At 46.5% G+C, this 21,050-nt stretch overlaps 1 protein-coding gene across 7 annotated transcripts in view; it reads right to left on the reverse strand.

Annotated features, from left to right (window-relative positions):
- Positions 1–8,263: 8,263 nt before the first annotated feature.
- Positions 8,264–21,050, reverse strand: part of Inpp4a (inositol polyphosphate-4-phosphatase type I A) — a 129,094-nt gene continuing 116,307 nt past the window's right edge. For 5 of the 7 annotated variants that reach the window (XM_052745139.1, XM_052745138.1, XM_052745134.1 and 2 more), the window contains one exon: positions 8,264–10,779. In XM_052745139.1, coding sequence (XP_052601099.1) covers positions 10,647–10,779 — 133 coding nt within the window. In that variant the 3' untranslated portion in view covers positions 8,264–10,646. Of the gene's footprint in view, positions 10,780–15,107; positions 15,918–21,050 lie in introns of those variants that run through there. The other 2 variants (XM_052745136.1, XM_052745135.1) reach the window with 1 other exon arrangement.

Here is a 21,050-nt window from a genome sequence, read left to right on the forward strand (position 1 = left end):
GTAGGGTTCTGTTTTTGTCTTTCCAGGATAATGGAAATACCCACCTTCCAGAAATCATAAGGCCTTGGATATCCAGATGTCTACAGCAGAAAGAAAGAATCTATTGGTACCAATCTACACAGGGTAAAATCTCACTGCCTAACATCTATATTTCTTTCAATCTAGAAAAGTTGTGGTTCCAATTCAATTATAAACCAAGCTGGCTTTGGAGATGGAATTGGCTCACTCCTTCTCTAAACCCAAGCATATTGCTAAAAGAAAAGGTTGAGAGATTCTTCAGTCCCATATCAGAAGAGCCCTCTGGTGTGGGACAGAAGGAAACCAATAAAAGGGACCATTGTCTTAAAAATTCTAATTCTCTCCATGCTTACTCTTGATTTCTCGGAATCCTTTCTTACATGTCATGTCCTCTTTAAATCCAAACTTTACATTTTGATAAAAAATAAGTTTTTCCAATAGCAATCTCTGAAGTCTCCAGAAGGAAGATGGGGCCCCAACAACAACTCTACCCAATCCAGAATGATGCCATGGTAATCATCATCATACTACACTTCTTGCCAGAATTTCAGACAATCTTACCCATTACTCTGAGACTTGCTGCAGAACCTACAGTTAGTCTAACTGAGATTTAACTATCTGAGCTTTCTCACAGTACCCAACAGAGATACCATCTGGAAGCAGGAAGCAATTCTAAGAAAATGACGCCCTTCTCCCTAAGGTTTCATATTTCTCAGGGTTATGGATGGCGGTTATAGGGTTGGGGGTGGAAGAAAATATTAAACTCAGTATTCTCCTTAAGAAAAGAAAAAGTGTCTCAAAAAAAAAAAGGTAAAAGAAGAAGTGGAATGGATAGGTATAAGATATTATGGTAGATTATTGTATATACTAGTAAACAAATTTAGTAAAATAGCAGGCTTAGATAATTTGCACTGTTATGGATTCTTATATGTTGATACAAATGTAAACTATTTTTATATTCCTGTTTAAGATAATTTGTATATTGATACAAATACAGAACTATATTTCTTATAATGTACATATATTTCTACTCTTATTTGAAATATTTGTATATTGATACAAATATAAATTTATATGTCATATGTTCTACTTCTGTTTAGGATATTCTGTATATTGATATATATTTAAGATTATTGTCATATTGCATATTGCACTATACATTCCTACCTCTGTTATAAATATCTTGTGTATTATCACAATTTTGAAGTCATTGTCCTTTGCTGTACATTTGCTTATAGACTGTTTACCTTGTTTACATGAAGCCTTAGTCCTTAGGTTATTTAGGTAGCTAAGACTTATAGATTTATAGTCACCTATGCTTGTCGTCTCTATAGTTACATTAGTTAGGTTATCCAGATTTACAGATACATAGGTTGGATAGGACAGGTAATCTTCAAACACTTCATGGACCTAGAGAATATGGCATTTAAATAACTTAGAATTCTGTTGACGTGAGACACAATTGCTCCTGGCAGCACCAATTTGATCCCGAGAGAACGTTGGGCTTCTAAGACATTTCCATTTGGAAGTTTGTCTTCTTGGCACAAAATGGCCTACTGGGCAAAGAACTGCCCTTGCCTCAACTGCTGACAATACAAGTGCTGTCCTTCTGGACAAGCGGGACACAAGGAAAAGTGACTTCTGAACTCTGCCAAGACAGGGTAAGATGGTCTTTCAGAATTCCTGCTTCTGAAAATGGTCTGTCAGATACTCTAGGCCTGTAGCCAATTTGAATGCACCAACAATGCTGAGAAACATCAGGTGACTGTCCAGGCTGCCAGCTGTCTCTGTCTACTCTTGCAAGATTCCCAAAAGTTGCTTGCATCCATCTTCCATTTCTCAGGTACCATTATATTCCTTCTCAGGTCTTTGATGGGATTGAAGACTAGCAGTTATAGTTACAACTTAGTGTGTGTGTGTGTGTGTATATATATATATATATATATATATATATATATATCTTAGATAGAACATATTAAGTATTAGATTCAGGTTCTTTAGGATAGGACACCTTTTGGAATGATCTTTGTAACATGCCATTTACCTACGCTCTAGACTTCTCTGGATTTTAGTATGTGTTTCTTGCTTGATATTGTTCGCATTGATTGTAGTTCCATCTTATCTAGGTCATTATCCCTCATTACTCCTGGACAATATTTGATAACCATTCCTTTGTATATAGTCTTGTATTAGGTTAGAACTTTCTTATTTAGACAAAAGTGGGAGATGTAGTGAATAGCCATTCCAGCTTTGATCTGGAAGTTCCAACCCCATTGAGGCTTCGGTAACTGTCACACCTACAAGGCGGGGCCAAGAGAGGACCCTGAAGACCCTCCGGATGTGCTGGTTCTCTTGGTTCCTGGACCCTGGATGTTGGAGGTAGAATGAGCAGAGTTCTCCAGAGAACACCGCCGGACTGCGCCACGCTTTTCCCAGACTCTGTAAACTATCCCTTCACTTGTAAGTTACTCCACAAAATAAACCTTCCTTTTAACTACGTGGAGTGGCCTTAATAATTTCACCAATACAGATTCCATGGAACTGGAGATACAAACAGTTGTGAGCTGCCATGTGGGTGCCGGGAATTGAACCTGAATCCTCTGGAAGAGCAGCCAGTGCTCTTAACCACTGAGCCATCTCTCCAGCCCGAAATAAGCCTTTTATAAATAAAAATGAATAAAATATATTCACAAATTTAATTATAAAACTAACGAATTATCAACTATTAAAAAATTAAATGGTGAAAATATTTAGAGGACTTTTTTTTTGAAGTGAAGTCACCATACAGGGCTTTGAAGGAAGAAGAAAGTGTGAGGAGTTTTACAGATCACAGTGACCAGGGTGTGTGTGGATGGAAAGTCAAGGGACGGATGGAAGAAAGACCTTAGTGACTTGATGGGATGTTCCGACAGTTGCTCTTAGTTGCCAAGTTAACCTGATTGAGAGGCCAGATTGAGTAAGTAAAGCACCACTTCTGAATGTGTTGGAAGGACACTTCTGGAGATGATTGACACAGGAGAGGAACTGCAAAAACAGGTCAGGAACGTGGGCAGCACCATGCAGTGGGCTGGGGCCTCAGATGGGATGGAAGCAGAGAAAGGGAAAGCCGGGCAGTGCTGCAGGCTGAGCAAGTCTCCCCCGCTGCTGCCGTTGCTGGAAGAGATCAGACTCGGGGACTCCAGCCTTTCGGCACGGACTCAGACCAGCGGCGGTCCAGGGAGCTTCCAGGTCTTCAGCCTCAGGCTGTATCACTGGTTCTCTTGTTCTGAGGCTTCCCGCTGCTCTTCTGCTTCCAGTTGTAAAAGCCAATACATCCTTTTATGGACACACACACACACACACACACACACCCTTCTTTCTGTGGTCCTGCCAAAGTCCAGTCCTCATCATGCACTGATTGACTGACGGCACACGCTTTCCTCCTCAAAGGATATCATTTAAAGTGAGGGTGTAGGTGGGCAGAGAATGGGACCCCGTAACTTGGTGGAGAGGAGCTGATGGGGTTGAGGATACTGAACTCTCCAACTGCAGTGGGTTTTATAGAGGAAGTCTCTTCCCCTCTCTTAGAGCAGTACCCTTCCCCTCTGCCTGAGGGATCTAATCTGTATTATGTGTGGAAATAGTAATGGCCTCCCTGAGGAAGCTCCCGAGAAAGAAATGTGGCCATCCTGCCACACATTTTTCCTGGAGACCTACAGTCGAATTCAAGTCTCGTGAGGTATACAGTGTGTCTCAGGAGGAGATGACTGTTCCTGAAGAACTTCCTGAGTTTACTAACTCATAAAGCAAAGTCTGGGCAAATATGTACAGGGATGGAATTTAAGGGCATGGGATAAAGGCAGAAAGATCAAAGCTAAGTCAGATTGAATTGATAAATATGGGTCCATTAAACAGACATTCTGGGTTTGATGTTTAACACAGGGAGTGAAAAGAAAATGATACTGCCTATCTGATTGGTTAGCCACAATATGGATCAAATGATACTGCTTACCTGATTGGTTAGCCACAATACGGATCAAAATGATACTGCCTACCTGATTGGTTAGCCAAAATATGGATCAAAATGATACTGCTTACCTGATTGGTTAGCCAAAATATGGATCAAAATGATACTGCTTACCTGATTGGTTAGCCAAAATACGGATCAAAATGATACTGCCTACCTGATTGGTTAGCCACAATATGGATCAAAATGATACTGCTTACCTGATTGGTTAGCCAAAATATGGATCAAAATGATACTGCTTACCTGATTGGTTAGCCAAAATACGGATCAAAATGATACTGCCTACCTGATTGGTTAGCCACAATATGGATCAAAATGATACTGCCTACCTGATTGGTTAGCCAAAATATGGATCAAATGTAGCCTACTTACTGTGGGGGCTGGCAGTACCTGCTATCCCTTGGTTTACTGTTGGTGGAGGGAGTCAGAGGCTCAGAGAGTTAGAGTCCTGAAGTGGATCACTGTTTGGAAGAAAGATAATCCAGGATAAAAGTGGAGTTATTCCTCAGACTAGCTTGAAGAATGGCTGGGCACAAATTAGTCAGCAGGCTGGGTATGAGGCACTTAAGCAGAACAGTATGATCTAGCTAGATGTCCAGAGGGATCTACACTCTCAGCAAGTCTGGGACGGATCTAGAAATGGAGGAGTCATTAGCCCGTAAACCTTTATTCCACAGGATTGTCACCCTAAGAAAGTTATAGAGGGAACCCTAGGAAACATTACAAAAATTAGCAGTAGATGGAGGGTAAGAAGCAAAACAGAATGAGGGGTGGTGTCAGGTAGGACAACCAGGAGAGGGAAATCTGGTCTCAGGAGCCCTAGGAAGGGTGGGGACAAGGAGAGGGACGCCGTGAAAAGTGGCTTCTGCAACCACCTCTCCAAGGTTTCCTCTGCTGGCTGTGGGATCTAAGTGTTTTCCTCCAGCTTGCCTCATCAGCGTTTCCATCTATGGTGCGAAGGAGTCACAGACCGGCCAGGACTGGCCTTCTGGGCTCCAGGTAATTATCCCAAAGATTGCTGTTAGGTCCATAAGGGATCCCAGGCATGCACAGGACCAGGTGGGGGGGGGGGGGTGGAGAGTGTGGACATGAATATTCGTTCACATGCTACACCTCAGGGACCTGCATCCTAACTTGGGTGGTGATAGCAATGCACTTATTGCAGTTACTGCCCACTTACCAAAAGTCAGCACGGGGTTGTCCAGAGTGGAGTGTAACTTGAGGATGGAGGAACTTTCCTAGGCCAGGGTAGGAGAGGAGCCCTTGCAATCCAGAGCACAATACAGCCCTGACTTGCTCTCCCACCTCGAGTAACCCATTAACCCCTAAAAGAAGGGTGCAATGACCCTGGGCCTGACGCCCATGGGTGGGTGTTCAGTCCTGGCCATGACCGTTTTGCTTACAAGGATCCCACTGGGGGTGCAGAGCCTGATAAACAGAAGTTCCCATCTCCAGAGTCTCATCTGCTCAGCGCTCATGGGAACAAGCTTCCCAGGTTTTCATTTTCCTCTTTGAAAGGTAGTATGTTTTTGCCTTCTTCACTGATCTCAAATACTGGCTCGTACATACCATTAAGTTGAGAACTTTCCACTTTTGGAGCTACTTGGGCCCTTTGAGGAGAGGGTATATTTAAAGTGTAAAAGGAGAACTGATGAGATGGCTCAGTGGGGATAGCTGCCCGCTGCCAAGCCTGATGGCCTGAGCTCAGTCCGGAGACTCACATACATGGTAGGAGAGAAATGACTCCTAGAAGCTGTCCTTTTGACTCTGACGTGAGTGAATGGGCATACCACAATATAATAAATAAACATATTAAAGTGCATAAAGATAATCACACACCCCACACAATAAACAAGTACATAAATAGTATGAAAATGCATAAAGTTAATCACATACCACACATAATAAATAAGTACATAAATTGTATTAAAATGCATAAAGATAATCACAGAGCCCCATCAGCAGCTGTTCCTCCCTCTTGGCATCCTCAGGAGCAATTTGGAAACGGGCTAGCCAATGTGAGCAGAATCCTGTGACCCACCTTTGTCCTCCAGGTGTTCTCACTGCAGGCTCCTCAAACCCTAGTGCTTTGGGGAGTTTTTAATGCCACCACACAGTGCCCGCACTGCAATTTCCTGAGAACTCTCTTCATAGAGGGCTACAAGAGAGACATTGTAAGGGGGTGGGGGGAGAAAAGTGAAGCTTGTCTTTCTCCACATGGAGTCTTTCGGGGCTTGCCTGTCAGAGAAGGGGCTGATCCTAGAGGGGTCACCCTAGGAGTCAAGAGCAATCCAGCCACACATCAGGCTAGTCCCCACACTGAAGGGCTTCTCTTCCCCTCCCCCCACCAAGACAGAATGCTGGCGGCCCTTCAGCATGACAAAGCAGGCCACACCGCCCCTCAGGGAGAGCCACAGCCCCTAATGCAGCATGAGGAATACCTACTGTGATCAGGACTTTGTGATAGCCCTGTCGTCAAAATGGGTGCCAACGTGCTGTCTGACGTTAGTAATGAACAATCTCCAGTCACACTAACAGCCCTTTTAACAGTCACTCCACCTCAAAAAGAATGAATGGGGTGCTCCATCATCCAGCCCACTGTAGCTTTCTCTAATGCACCCTCTGTGTATGTACATGTGGTATACATGTATGTGTGCGCATGTATGTGCATGCACATGGAGGCCAGAAATCACTGCCAAGTGTCTTCCTCGGCTGCTCCCTATCCTTCTGAGAGGTCTGTGAACTTGGAGCTCACCGACAACTAGACTGGCCGACAGGCGCCACAAGGCTGGGGGTACAGAGTCATGCCAATGCACCCAGATTTTACATCAGTGCTGGCGATTCAAACCCAGTTCCTCATGCTCTCATGACAAGAAATGTACTAACTGAGCCATCTCTCCTGCATCATGCGATTAAAGAAGCAAAATCAGGGTCGGCTGAGAGAAGGAGTCACTCAAAGCCAAGTCAACTCTTCATACAGCATGCGCCTGAATCCCAGAGTAACTCCAGATGAGCTGGCCTAGATGTCAAAACAAAGTAAAGGGCGGTGGACGGCTTAGTGGGTAAGGCACCTGCGTGTATGTGTGAAGAGTGGAGTTGGGACTTCGGCCACCTGTAATCCCAGCACAAGAGGCAGCTGAATGATGGCAGGACAGGCTGACACTGACTGGAACGGGCAAGCTCTGGATTCAGTAAGACCCTGCTTCAGTAACTAAAGTGAGGATTGACAGAGGAAGACAACAGACAAAGCCCTGACCTCCACACCCACTCCCAGGAGAGCCAAGGCAGAAGGCACCAACTGTGTTAAACAGCACACTGTAAGCCGAGAAGGAGCTACTGCGCACCAGAGTCCAGCCTTCCAACACAGGCACACTGACTACATCAGACACAAGGACATGGTCATCCATGGGAAAACCAAGTTCTGAGATCAAGGTTCTCAGAACAAACATCAATCGGAGCAAGACATTTAAGACTTCTGTAGCCCTAACATGGAGGAAGCCAAACCCAGCTAACCAACAGCTTCATAAACCTCAACCTATGATAGAGGAGTTAATAGAATGTTTACTAAAGATTATTAAAGGCGTCACCAAATCCCATGTATCAGCAGAGCAGACTTTTGATACGTGCAGAGACTCAACGAAACGGAAACTGAAGCCAGACTCCATTCCCGAGTCTGTGAGGAGAGGGAGGGAAAGCCCTGGCTACAGCAATGGTAGACTTTCAGACAGCCAAACATACTTACGTTGTTTTTAATTCATTCCCATTGCCAGGAATCTCCAAGGGAAATGACACGCTCCTTGAAGGAGATGCAGAGACTCAGTGCATGGTGCCGATGACGCTGCAGCTTTGTTCAGCTTCTCAGCAAGTCACCTCATGGTGGTGCCCACAGATGGGGAGGGTGTTCAGGGAAAGGACACAACACACATTTATGAACACATGGGACCAAGGTCCTCACAGTCACCTTCTGAGGAACCTACCACTGTTGAGAACAGTTGGCATACACAAAAACAGCCTGTCCCAAGTCACTGACCAGTGACAGGCAGAACCTGGATTGGTCTCCGTTCTTAACCACACACCCTAGTTTGAATGAACTAAAAACATGGTTAAAAAGACCTTAGTCTCCTCCCATTTACAAGCCTGTGAATCCTGGCACCTAAGCCCAGTGGTACAATGTGCCAGTCTGGTGCTGGCTATCGACTTCCTTCTAGCACAGGAGAATGAATCAAGGGAGACCAAGTGTAATGTTCCTGTCAGTTTTTATTATTTCCCATTCTAAAGACAAGCACATTTACAGCATACATGGCTTTAAGTGAGCTAAGAATATATAAAACAGTAACTATATGTTCATATATAGTAATACTGTCCCAAACAAATAAATACAAGTATTTAAATGCACTAAGCTTGGCAAGTACAAGTGTGTGTGTGGGGGGGGGGGGGGATAAAACAGTATTATACAGTATTTTTACATCTTTAAAGGAGAGTACAGGCAGCTGTGCTGCAGGAGCTCTGACGGGATCCACACGGCACTCCCAGCTGTCCAGACATCGCACATTCCTTTTGAAATGGGGGCAGACGGTGGACGGCACGTCCTCTTTACGGCCACCAGGAAAACCGTGTCCCACCTACAGTGACCAGCTCAGCCTCCTGGGCAGCAGGAGCTGCCTGCGCCCATGCTGTACCAGGTGTGCCTTCCTGGCAAGCCGGGAGCGTGTTCTGCGCTGGGAGCCAGTCACAATGCCTTCAGAGGAAACACTGAAGCCACAGTCTCTTCCGTGATTAACCAAGTCTTAGAGTTTTACAGTGATTCATGTTATAAAACAAAGACTGAGAAAGTAATTCACATGCAGAACGGCCGACAGGTGAGTCAGCTGTTGCTCTATTCCCTTTCTAAGTGTGGATTGGTAATGCCCTTCAACAGGAAGGAAAGCTGGAGAACACGGGAACATTTCATTTCAAAGTCCAAAGCGATATTTTAAAAGGCAGTGATGTCAAAATGAGAAGAAAATGGAATTAGGAACGTAAGAGTAAACGGGCCACAGAAGAGGGAAAGGGCTTAGCCAGCCACACTGAGCCCCAGCAGGCCGGGAGGCTTTGGGAGAATCCCACACCAGCAGAGCAGCCCCGTGTGGAGGGTTGGGTGCTGAGTGCTCCCTTTCCCTCACCTTCCACAGCGCACACCCTGGAGTGGGGAGTGAGCCGCCCCTCAGCAGAGGACCTCTCCCCTGCAGCAGCAGGCCATGCTACGCACCAGTAGAAAGGGACGCCTGCACCCTCCCTGACTCTGTCCAAGGACTGGGCGGTCTATGCCTCGATGTCCCAGGTCCAAGTTCGTTACATGTTTCTAAAGGAGCCAAAAGAAAACTAGCTAGACTTCTCTAAGGATTCCCATGGTGCTCACAATCGTTGGTATCAGCATCATGGGTATACTCCATATACACTTCTTTTTACAGCCTTTTAAATAACATGTAAACAGAACTATGATAAACAGAATTTATAAAACATATAAATTCTAAGGAAAAAAAATCTGCTATGTGCAGATAAGACTCATCATCACCTTGTAAAAGATGACAGACTAAATTGTCTATGAAATCCCTAACTTTCCTGTCTCACAAACCCCTCCCCGGCTCTCAATGTAGGGGATAGTTTGAACTGTTTCTCAATAGTCATATAACAGAAGAATAGTAACAATTATTGTAAACCAAAAACTAAGATAGTTTCTTTAGACATTCACACATGATTTGTGGTCTTGTAGAAGATGATTAGAAATATCCCAGAAGAACATTTGTTCTGAAAATATTTGTGTCTACTGTCTCTACGGCCCTAAATCCCCGACTAAAGAGTTGTCTCCCAGACACCTGACAAGCCACATTGAAGGTCTCGATTGCCAGAGAAGAAAGGGAGATATGCCCTGTGGGTGTGGACCTAAACATGGAGCTTATGAGGAGGCAGAGTCCAGGGACCTCACGGTTGGTTTTAGATCTCAAGCAGACACTCTTCTAGGACTTGAAGGGGCAGGAAGCGGTGTGGCCCCAGGTCATGAGCTCCTGGTGTGACTGATCAAGCTTCCCTTCCACTTCGGGTTTCACAGAGGGCGGTGGCCTTTGGGGGCCACTAGAACCAGCTTCTCTCACAGCAAGAAGGTGCGACTTCTTTTCCCCAAGCTGAGCTAACACCTCCTACTCTGCCTGGGACCTGGAGCTTAGTGGGGTAAGTACTTCCTGTTTTACATTCAGACTTTTTGAAAGTAGACTTGAAGTCAATGCTCACTTGTGAGTTACTGAATAGAAAAATAAGTTGGGTGAGCAGTGCCTAAGTGGGTGTTTGAAAAAGTCTCCTGGAGTTTCAGACACACCAAGCTGGCTTCTTCTAGGAACTAGGACATTAGCTGTATAGTTACAGCTGAAAGCTATTGGTAAGGGCAGCCATTACTATCCACGCTATTGAGCCACACAGGACCCCTACAGATTCCAACACAAAATCATGCTCCATAGACTCTTTAGTGAAGTCTTTTTAAAAACACAAAAATAAAAACGAATCCTTCAGGTCTTCTTGAAGAATCATATGTGACACTAGAGGGTACCCACATTGATTACGTAACAGCTAATTAGAGGACACCGTGTGTTCATGTCTCAACTTTTCCGTAAGTCCCTTCTGGAGGCCTGTAATGCTTGGGGAAGGCCTTCAGCTGCAGGGAGTTAAATGCATATTTGCGACTTCCAACATTCTTCATTGTATTTTCTCTCCGACAACCCTCACTGGGGAAAAAACAAGCACAAGAAATGACAGCAGTGAAAAAGGAAAAGAAAAGACTTAAAGGAAATGAACTGATTATCCCCATAGCATTAAACAAAGGTTAATAAAAAGATGGGTGCTGGACTCATTTACAACAAACACACATAAGATGGCGGGTTTCTGAACAAAGCAGGGAAAAGCACACAGATGGATACATGCTGGATGCGCTGTGGGCTGGCAGTTCCAGAGCGATGTTGTATCTAAGCAGACACAATTATTTTAAAAGTACATGATTTTGTGTGTATCTTGGTTTTGGTTATCTGGGGTACTATCAACTTGTGGTTCAAAGATTTTCAGACAGCAAACTGAATGAACGGGGATATTTTACTCTTACCATAGCTTCTCAAACACTGTACCTTTTGTACGTTAGCAAAACCCAGATGCCGATTTTTCTTGCAGAATTCAACAGGTAGCAAAAACCATCTGGCCGAGGAGGCTGCTCTGGTATCTGTCTCCACCTAGGGGCGGCTGTTCAAGAGCAAAGTGCCCAGAGAGGCCCAGGCGCTGTCTGCAGAACAGGTCCTCATGCTCATGGCTATCAGGCTGATGTGCTGTGGAGGCTCCACTGATTTCCTGGTGGTCACTAGCCACCTTCTCCAAGTGGGCTGCTTTCAGTACAACCATTTCTTGTATAAGTACCTCTGAGCCCAACATGAGCTCATAGGTGCTCTTCCCTTAGAGAACTCACTACCAGCTTGAATCCCAGCGGTACTCAATGGAGGGATGTCATAGCAACCCAGGGGCAAAACAAATGGTACCCAGCAAGAGGATGAAGAGCCAGGTAGGCCTCAGAGTGAACCTCAAGGGAGTTCTCTGGGCAATGCTCTAGAGTGGCTTAAAATTAATAGCCAAAAATGATTCTTATAAACTCCTTTCCACAACAGAGTAAAACTTGCTATTTTTATAATGTTTAAAGAGTAGCAATGAAATCAAGTAGTTGTCAAGTTCAGTAAAAAAAATCCCCCTTCTGAGATGTAAAATTTGCAGTTACCAAGAAAACAGTGATTTTTAAAAAAGTATTTCAAATTTTATGAAGACCACATGACATACATTAAAAAAATAGCAGCCAAAGCCTTTCAAAATGAGAATGACAGTCCCCTTATTAAGAACATGTCAAGGAGGTTTTGGTGAAGACAGTAGTGCTTATTCAAAAGAGAGAAGACCAGGCGGTTTAGAGAAGCATCCACCTGCTTGCTGTTGACAGATACAGCCACTCTGCATGTCCTTGTTCCAGAGCCTCAAGCCATAGGCTGGATGTGTCACCTGAGCTAAAAACCTGGGCCACCCAGAGCACACGACAGCATTTGCTGAACACTCAGTAATCAGATACGACTACAACTCTATGTAAAGCAGAAGCTATGGGTTCCCGTGCACAGTGAACCAACCTGCCATGTCTCTGGAAGCTCCTGTCCTGACAGACTACTTCACATATGGCTTCTCCACTGATACAGAAGGCCCTCAAGCCCACCTACCCAGTAGATGCCAAATGATAACTTAAAAACTGGCAGTCTCTGTATTTACCTGTGAAAAGAACTAATACTAGGTTTAGCTGACTGCATACATTGTACATGAGCTTGCAATTCAAATTATGCCTTTAATTTGACTTTTAAATCAAATTGTTTCCTCTACACGTTTCTAGCCAGGCTGATATGCCCTGTCTGCATGCTGACACTATTGGCATGATCTGCAGGTGTCCGTGAACTGGCTTGAAGGTTTGGGACAAGGTCTGCAGAGGTGGTAAAGGGTGCCCTGTGGCAGAGTCCAGCATGATGGCCTGAAGCAGCACACTTTCCCTGACTACACTGTTCCAGTGTCATTAGGAGGCAATAGTACATGGCAAGGTGTTAGGCAGATTTTAACAAGAGAGATTTAGTTATTGGACAGTTCCTGATTTATTATCTCAAGAATGACCTCATTTCAAGGACATCAACTTTGGAAATTTGAATGGAAACTCTAAAGGACAATCCTAAGACCTCTGCTTTTCCTTTTTTTTGTGGAGGTGCGGGGGGGGCTTCCACTTTAGAGTTCATCTGAAGGCCCCCATGTCTAGGCCATGCCACAGCAGCCACAGCAGACATGGGGAGTGACTCTGGAGAAGAACCATGCCCCTGTTTTAGTACCTCCATCTGAGTGAGTACAGGAGGAGGCAGTGGCGTCAGCCTGGCTCAGAGAACGTGCACAGCCATTTTCCAAGGCCACTCAACAAGAACTCCTGGGCATGGCTCTCTCCTTCAAAAGCTGCTGCTGCAGAGGATGCAGCTCTGACCAGGCACCACACCACAGCTCAGGATTACTCAGAAGCAACCCAGATGCCATCAGTCAACACCAACGGTGCCTAGCTTGAATCATTTCCTTATCCTGTTTCTCCTCATTTCTTGCTGTAGACAAGATTTTGAATACATATTTGGCTTGATTTTATGAGCAAAAGGCGTTAATGACATTAAAATCCAGTGTAAAGGATAAACAGACTGAAGGTTGGTCTCCCCACCTCCCCTTTATGTTAGAGGAAAAAAGCAAATTCAAATCTCCAATCCCCCTGCTGGGGTTGACTCCCAGAGCCAGCCAGCCTTTTGTGCCTGGGGGCATAGGGTGGTGTACTGCATTCTACTCACCCCCGGAAGAGAGAGACAAGGAGTCTCATTGCTTGCCCTTCTGACCCAACAGCCAGGGCTATATAGGACAGGAGGGAGGCTTGGCACCACAACAGACCATAGTGTCCCCAGGAATTCTCCCGGCCCGAGGTGTGGATGGAGATTTCTCTAACCAGCACTGCTTCCCTTTCCTGTACAATAGTCCTGAGAAGAGTCCCTGCAAAGAGCTATGGAATCCTGGGACACAGGGGACAGAGGGTGCTGTCTCTGCAGTTACTTCTAGAGACTTCCCTCATCTGTCTATGCTCTTTGCTTGGCCACAGCACAACCCTGGAAATGATGCATTCCTGAGTCACCTCCATGTTACCTGGAGGGTACCAACCTAGAGCAAGGAATGGGGGCCATGGGATGGGGATGGAAGGAGACTATGGACTCTCTCTCCCCTGTTCAAATGAAGCAAACAAAATGGTCTGTTAGGCTTGAAGCACATGCTTTGAAGGGAAAGGGCATCTATCAAATATTCCTTTCAAAGAATCACTGACTGGACAAGTCTGTCTGGTGACTAATGTCAGATGGGCAGTGGCTAAAACACTAAACTGAAAGATGCCACAGAGCTGTCACCACGTTTCTACTAGGAGAGACAAGTAGACGTGTTTTTGTGGGAACACTGAGGCGAGGCCTGCCCGGGGGAGTCTGTGGTGCTCAGAGCTGCAAAAAAGGGCACTCCTCAGGTGTGGTAAGGACAGTCTTCCTCAGCCCAATTTACAGATTCGGTCTGGCATCTGGTATTCGCTACTAACTGCTCTGCAACTCCTCCATGTCACTCTTTGAGATGAAGCCAGATCAGAGGCAGTCCTCCAAGTACTGTCAGGAAATCTCTTAGACTAGAGAGGCTAGAGCTCTGGTGGATGGGTTTGTGGGCATGAGAATGTCAAGATCCTCAAAACTCCAGCTTCTCTAAGTCATCCCAGGTTTCCCACAAGACTCATGAAAAGAAATCTCCTTCATCGAACTGGAGGTCAAAAGCAGAAATACAACCTACTATGAACTGGGAAGTGGAGAAGCCCTTCACTATTTCTTACACAAGGCCACAAGGCAAGGGGAATCTTTCCTAGGCTACTTGGTTACTTTTATGGAGGACAATCACTCTGCCACATGAATGTCAGGGTGAGTAGCCATCCTATTTTAGGGGCAGTGCCATGTCAAAATTAAGAGTGATTGCCGGGCGGTGGTGGCGCACGCCTTTAATCCCAGCACTCGGGAGGCAGAGCCAGGCGGATCTCTGTGAGTTCGAGGCCAGCCTGGTCTCCAAAGCGAGTACCAGGAAAGGCGCAAAGCTACACAGAGAAACCCTGTCTCGAAAAACCAAAAAAAAAAAAATTAAGAGTGATCATGGCAAAACCCACAGCCATCTCCCCTTCTCACAGCTGGCGCTCTCTCTCTCTCTCTCTCTCCCCCCCCCCCTCAACTGCTAAAACTTAAGCCTCTTTTTAAAATCATTTTTCTCTGATTTTTTGTTCATTATATATAACCTTATTGTATTAGTAAAAGAAAAAAGATATCTAGACTTCATCTGGAATAAAACATACAATTTTTAAATTAAAAAAAAGTTATTTCAAGAAAAAGTATATAACTCTTGCTACTATGTGTGTTAAGAGTAACCCTGAAGTCACATGCAGCATGTAATCTTTGTGTGTTGGACTCGGTGGCATGTGTTCCTGGATCCACAGCTGTGTAGTCACCACGTGGAGACAGCTGGAAGCAGGGAAGTGTGACTCTATGATCTGTTTGCTATTGCAATCCCAGGACTACGCTTTGAAAGGAAAGTAGGAAGTCCAGTCCTATCAAGCAGGGGTATCTAGATAAACGGATAAAGCATCTTTTTCTTGTTGATTTCTTCAAAAGGCTAGGAAGGTTAGCAACACACTTAAGGAATAGTATCAAATATACAAACTCTTTTCAGACAGTATCCCTTTCTCTTGGAACAGGGCACACAAGATGTACATGTAATAAATAGTTACACATCAGAAGGTAAGATATTTGGTACAAGTAATTCCAGGCCAGCTAAAGAATGCAGTCACAGGGCACCAGAAAAACATGTTACAAGCACTGAAGACGCTACGCCATCAAAATGAACAAGTCCTCTCGATGAAAGAATTTAGCAGGTATTTACAGTTCAGAAGAACAAAACATCAAACTGTAAGGCATAAGATAGTTCTCGGCAGACCTCGCTTGGACACCTTCCTTCTGTCCAGTTTGGTACACGGTGGCTGGACATATTCGGGCACTTTTGTCTGTCCTGTGACTAATTAATTTTTTATAATGATATTTACTTGCAACGCAATTTGGTCACCAGGTATGCTATGCTCAGAAAGAGCCACACAATCAGTAAATTGGGGCTCAGAGCTAATAAAGGAATGGAACAAAGGAGGCTGGGGTCTAGCCTTAAGTCTCGGATGGGCACCAGGCCGCTCAAGTTCTTCTGGGTGACTACCTCCCGTGTTCCAATGCTGTGAAAAGGAAAAAGTTGGGAGAAAGGAAAAGAAAAGGGGAAAATAAAGGAAGAAAAAAAAAAAGGACAGACACATGCGATGGGTTTTACCCAAAATTATGGGGAGAAAGGAGAACCAAAAGATAAGATTTAAAAAAAAAAAAATGGAATGAACCACAACAGAAAGAAAAATAAGATGCAGAGAAGGGCATGAACAAAAGACCAAAACAAAACCAGCACAGTTACAGGAAAAAAAGGAGAGAAAGAGAAGTGAAAAATAAGGAAAAAATACTGCAGTCTACCAAAATTAAACACATGTAGGTTGAAAGGATGGTTTTCCATGTTCACCCTCTCTCGACTGGCCAAGCACAGCTTCATGCCGCCCGCCATGCCCCACATGCTGCAGATGGGCATTTCCGAGAAGCAAGCTGAACATGAAGAACCATGGGGGTTTGACCTTCTCACAGATGCCGAGTGAGGGTGGGTACGAAGCTGACTCTTGATTAACCACACAAACAAAAATCGTTTACCTGGGTGTCAGTCCAGGGCAGCATCCTCCCCTACCTGCCTCAAGTCTCAATCCTGGTGGTGGAGGGGATAGCAATCCTGTCTCCATCTTTGTGAGACACTGTTCCAGAAGAAGATCCCTCAAAATGGAGTCAACCAAGTTCACATTGGAAACTGGGGATTTTCCCTTATTTAAGTCCTATAGAAAAAATGTTCTGGAGGCTGAGTGTAGCTTAGTGATAAACTATGCTAGATGGCACTAGGCTCTGAGGCTGGGTGGGATCTGGAACCACGTGACTGAGGACCAACATCCCTTCTATCTAGCAAAGGGCAACACTAACACTGTTCTCAGGGTCTGGCAGGCACTCTGAAAAAACAGCTTGCAGATGAGTAGGCGGGGCTCAAGCTGCCTCCTGCAGCTCCATCCTGCCTGGCTTTCTGAGTAGAAGCCTTAAGCTGGGGACTGGCCTTGCTGGAATGTGCTTTTCTGACAGGGGGCACTGTGCAAGCTGGCAAGCACTGACTGATGCTTACTATGTCTGCCAGGGCTACTATTTGAAGATTTCAGTTCCTAACACAGGATAGAGGGCCACCTCTGCCTGTGCCATTATCCTCAGCGCCGGCCGTAGGGGTGCTGGGCTCAGCCCACATGCTTACAGGAGTTGAGTATGTGAACTAGACCGAACCTCACATTCATATACACTGGGGACTTGAAATGGGCCCTGGTACAAGAATTGATGTTGTACATGCGGGCAACCACTACAGATCAATTATTATTGTTACTATTACATGCGTGTGTGTGTGCGTGCACACCTCCATGAGTCAGCACAGTGTCAGCTCTGCCCACCTGTACATTCTACTCTCTGATAAGACACAAGTGAGAAAGCAGGAGCACCCAATGCACCCTCTACTCAGTGATCTTGCTGGGATCCACTACTGCTTTCTTAGGGCTCTCAGTGAGCTGCAGTGCAGGGCTCTCAGTGTGCTGCAGTGCGGGGCTCTCAGTGTGCTGCAGCTCTGGGCTCTCAGTGAGCTGCAGTGCGGGGCTCCCAGTGAGCTGCAGTGCGGGGCTCCCAGTGTGCTGCAGTGCGGGGCTCCCAGTGTGCTGCAGTGCGGGGCTCCCAGTGTGCTGCAGTGCAGGGCTCTCAGTGAGCTGCAGTGCGGGGCTCCCAGTGTGCTGCAGTGCGGGGCTCCCAGTGTGCTGCAGCGCTGGGCTCTCAGTGTGCTGCAGTGCGGGGCTCCCAGTGAGCTGCAGTGCGGGGCTCCCAGTGTGCTGCAGTGCGGGGCTCTCAGTGTGCTGCAGCGCGGGGCTCTCAGTGTGCTGCAGTGCGGGGCTCCCAGTGTGCTGCAGTGCGGGGCTCCCAGTGTGCTGCAGCGCGGGGCTCTCAGTGTGCTGCAGCACGGGGCTCTCAGTGTGCTGCAGCGCGGGGCTCTCAGTGTGCTGCAGCGCGGGGCTCTCAGTGTGCTGCAGCGCGGGGCTCTCAGTGAGCTGCAGTGCAGGGCTCCCAGTGAGCTGCAGTGCAGGGCTCCCAGTGTGCTGCAGCGCGGGGCTCTCAGTGTGCTGCAGTGCGAGGCTCTCAGTGTGCTGCAGTGCGAGGCTCTCAGTGTGCTGCAGCGCTGGGCTCTCAGTGAGCTGCAGCACAGTGCGGGGCTCCCAGTGTGCTGCAGTGCGGGGCTCCTAGTGTGCTGCAGCGCGGGGCTCTCAGTGTGCTGCAGTGCAGGGCTCTCAGTGAGCTGCAGTGCAGGGCTCCCAGTGTGCTGCAGTGCGGGGCTCTCAGTGTGCTGCAGCGCTGGGCTCTCAGTGTGCTGCAGTGCAGGGCTCTCAGTGTGCTGCAGTGCGGGGCTCCCAGTATGCTGCAGTGCGGGGCTCCCAGTGTGCTGCAGTGCGGGGCTCCCAGTGTGCTGCAGTGCGGGGCTCTCAGTGTGCTGCAGTGTGGGGCTCTCAGTGTGCTGCAGCGCCGGGCTCTCAGAAGGCTGAAGTGCGGGGCTCTCAGTGTGCTGCAGTGTGGGGCTCTCAGTGTGCTGCAGCGCCGGGCTCTCAGAAGGCTGCAGTGCTGGTCGCTCCACTGTGGCCACAGCGCTTGCAGGTAACTAACAGAATGTGTCTTCACCACATGGGCTAATCCAGAAAACACAAGTTGGGTGTGACTGTGTCACCCAAAAACAAAGGCCTGCAGCGAGAGGTCAGGACACTTCAGGGTCAGCAGAGGGCAGTGTTGAGCACTGTCACTGTGCTGAGGCTAGTGGGACAGGCAGAGGCTTTGTTTTGTATTTAATGGCCACTGAAAATAATCATTCAACTAAAGTATGCCCACTGTAGAGATTTTAGATCCTAGAAATTCTGTGGCTAGAGACAGGGAGTGGATTGATGAGACAGAGAAAGAGAGCAGGAAATGTGTTCATTTACTAGGAAGGTCATTCCTTGCTCACGATATTGGGGTTCATAAACAGTATGGCAAAACAACCCTAACTTAACAGCCTCTGAGCCAACAATGGCAACCAGAATGATGCTCCAAGACACTGAAAAAGTGCAACTTACTAACTGTATTCAACTGCTAGAGATCTACAAAGATGTGGGACTATTGACCTAAGAATGATGTCCACAAAGATGTGGGACTATTAACTTAAAGAACAATGTCTACAAAGATGTGGGACTATTAACTTAAAGAACAATGTCCACAAAGATGTGGGACTATTGACCTAAAGAATGTGACGTTACAGTCTGGCTATGAAGTGTTCCTCCAGCAAAGGGTCATATGTTAAAGGCTTGGGCCCCAGTGCAAGCAGTGCTCAAAGATGGGAATCTGTGCAGTCCCGGGCAAGGGCTCTGCCTTCATCAATAAATTAATAGACTGGGACTGGTAACCTTAAGATGGGGCCTGGTTGGAGGGTGTAGGTCAGTAGAGTATATGTCTATAAAATCTTTTAAATTAGGTCAGTAGAGTATGTGTCTATAAAATCTATTAAATTACATTCATTGATCATGTGCGCATGTGCCATGGCACACGAGGTGGGGGACATGTGTGACTTGCAAGAGTTGTTTCTCACCATGTGGTTCCCAGGGATCAAACTCAGGTCATCACGCTTGGGGACAAGCTCCTTTACCCACTGAGTCACCTCAACAGCCCTTAAGTTTCTTTAGATAGTTCCCTACATTTAGATATGAACGTTAGTCATTTTCACCCCACCCCTCCCTCTTCCTGTAGGAACCCTTCTCAACAAGTCTCCCTCCTGCTTCCATGCCTTCTTTGTGTGTGTGGCCCACTGAGTTTAGTCAGAACTTCTTGCCAGAGTGTGGATGGGAACCTATTTACTGGAGCAAGGGCAAAGGAGTGGGTCTTTAAAAGGTGCATCTTGTCTCAGCCTCTGTCACTCTGTGTCCTGCTTATTGTGAGGTGAGCAACTGTGTGCTGCCATGCCCTTCTGCTAAGATACTCTGCCTTAGCACAGTCAAGAAACAGACTTGCCGAAACCTCTCCAACTGTGAGCCAAATCCTCTTTCCTTCCACTCCTTTCTCAGGTATCCTGTCACTGCAACGGGAAGCTGACCAAGACACATTTGTTACTGGAGAAGTGGGTCATCTGACTCAGAAGCCTTCAGAACTGGCTTGCAGGAGGCATTCAGAAGAGTCTGCAGAAACAGCCTAAAAACCCACCGGATGCCATAAGCAGTTTGATGGGTAATTCAGAGGTTCAGATGTCCACTCTGCCAAATAAAATGGGGACAGTAAAGACTTTGTTCATGAGGCTTCTTTCAGATGGGAGCAGACTCAACCAGAAGCCAGACTCGAGGCCATCCACATTACCTTCTGGAGAAGGACTTCTCTGTATTTTGTCCTTGTCCTGTGGATGGTATAATCTGTCAGGAGTCAGAGACACCCAAAGTTGAAGCTGTTGCATAGGTGTTGCTGGCTGCTTTTAGCCGGATTAATGGTAAGAACTGGGACCAAAGAGCAGAGCTAAAAGGTGTGAAAATGTTCAGATTTGCCCAGAATGAGCACAGGTAAAGCATACCCAGGAAGTTGTGGCTGCTGAACAGAGTAGAATTCACCTGTTGAAGACATGGCCCCAGCTAGTGGGCCCCACTGAGAGCTAACTGGGGCCTGAGGACTCTGCTCTTATCTATTGAAAGGGTCATGGTTTACTGCATTATCACTGGGATAGGGGGGGGGCACAATTGGAGGTAGTGGTCCCAGGGGTGTACCTTTGAAGGACACTGGTCCCAGCCTCTGCTGTACGACCACAGGGACCCCTGTCTGGGTTGTCCTCACTTCCTCAGTGGTGGACATCTGTGGTCACTAGATCAGCCTTTCCTCCTCCTGCACAACTGATGAGCACAGATCATTGCCACCCTCAGAACCAGGATCATATACACAGAGGTACAGAGGCTAAAGGGTGCAGAGGTTCTGGACACAGACCCAGAGTGCCTCCAAGACTCCGTTGCTTTTCCATCCCTAGGGGCGAAGGCATGGAGTGCTGAGGACCTTTAACAGAGAGGTTTAAATGAACTTGGAGACAAAACAAGAACGGGATGATGCCATTCACGCTACTATCAAGAGGCATGAGCTCAGGCATCACTTTGGGCATTGTGAGAAGGTCAAATGGCAGAAACATATAGAAAGGATAAGAGAATTGAACGCTTTAA

This window comes from Peromyscus californicus, unplaced genomic scaffold (genome assembly GCF_007827085.1).
Source record: "Peromyscus californicus insignis strain IS unplaced genomic scaffold, ASM782708v3 Scaffold_19__1_contigs__length_69161282, whole genome shotgun sequence".
NCBI classification, from domain to species: domain Eukaryota; kingdom Metazoa; phylum Chordata; class Mammalia; order Rodentia; family Cricetidae; genus Peromyscus; species Peromyscus californicus.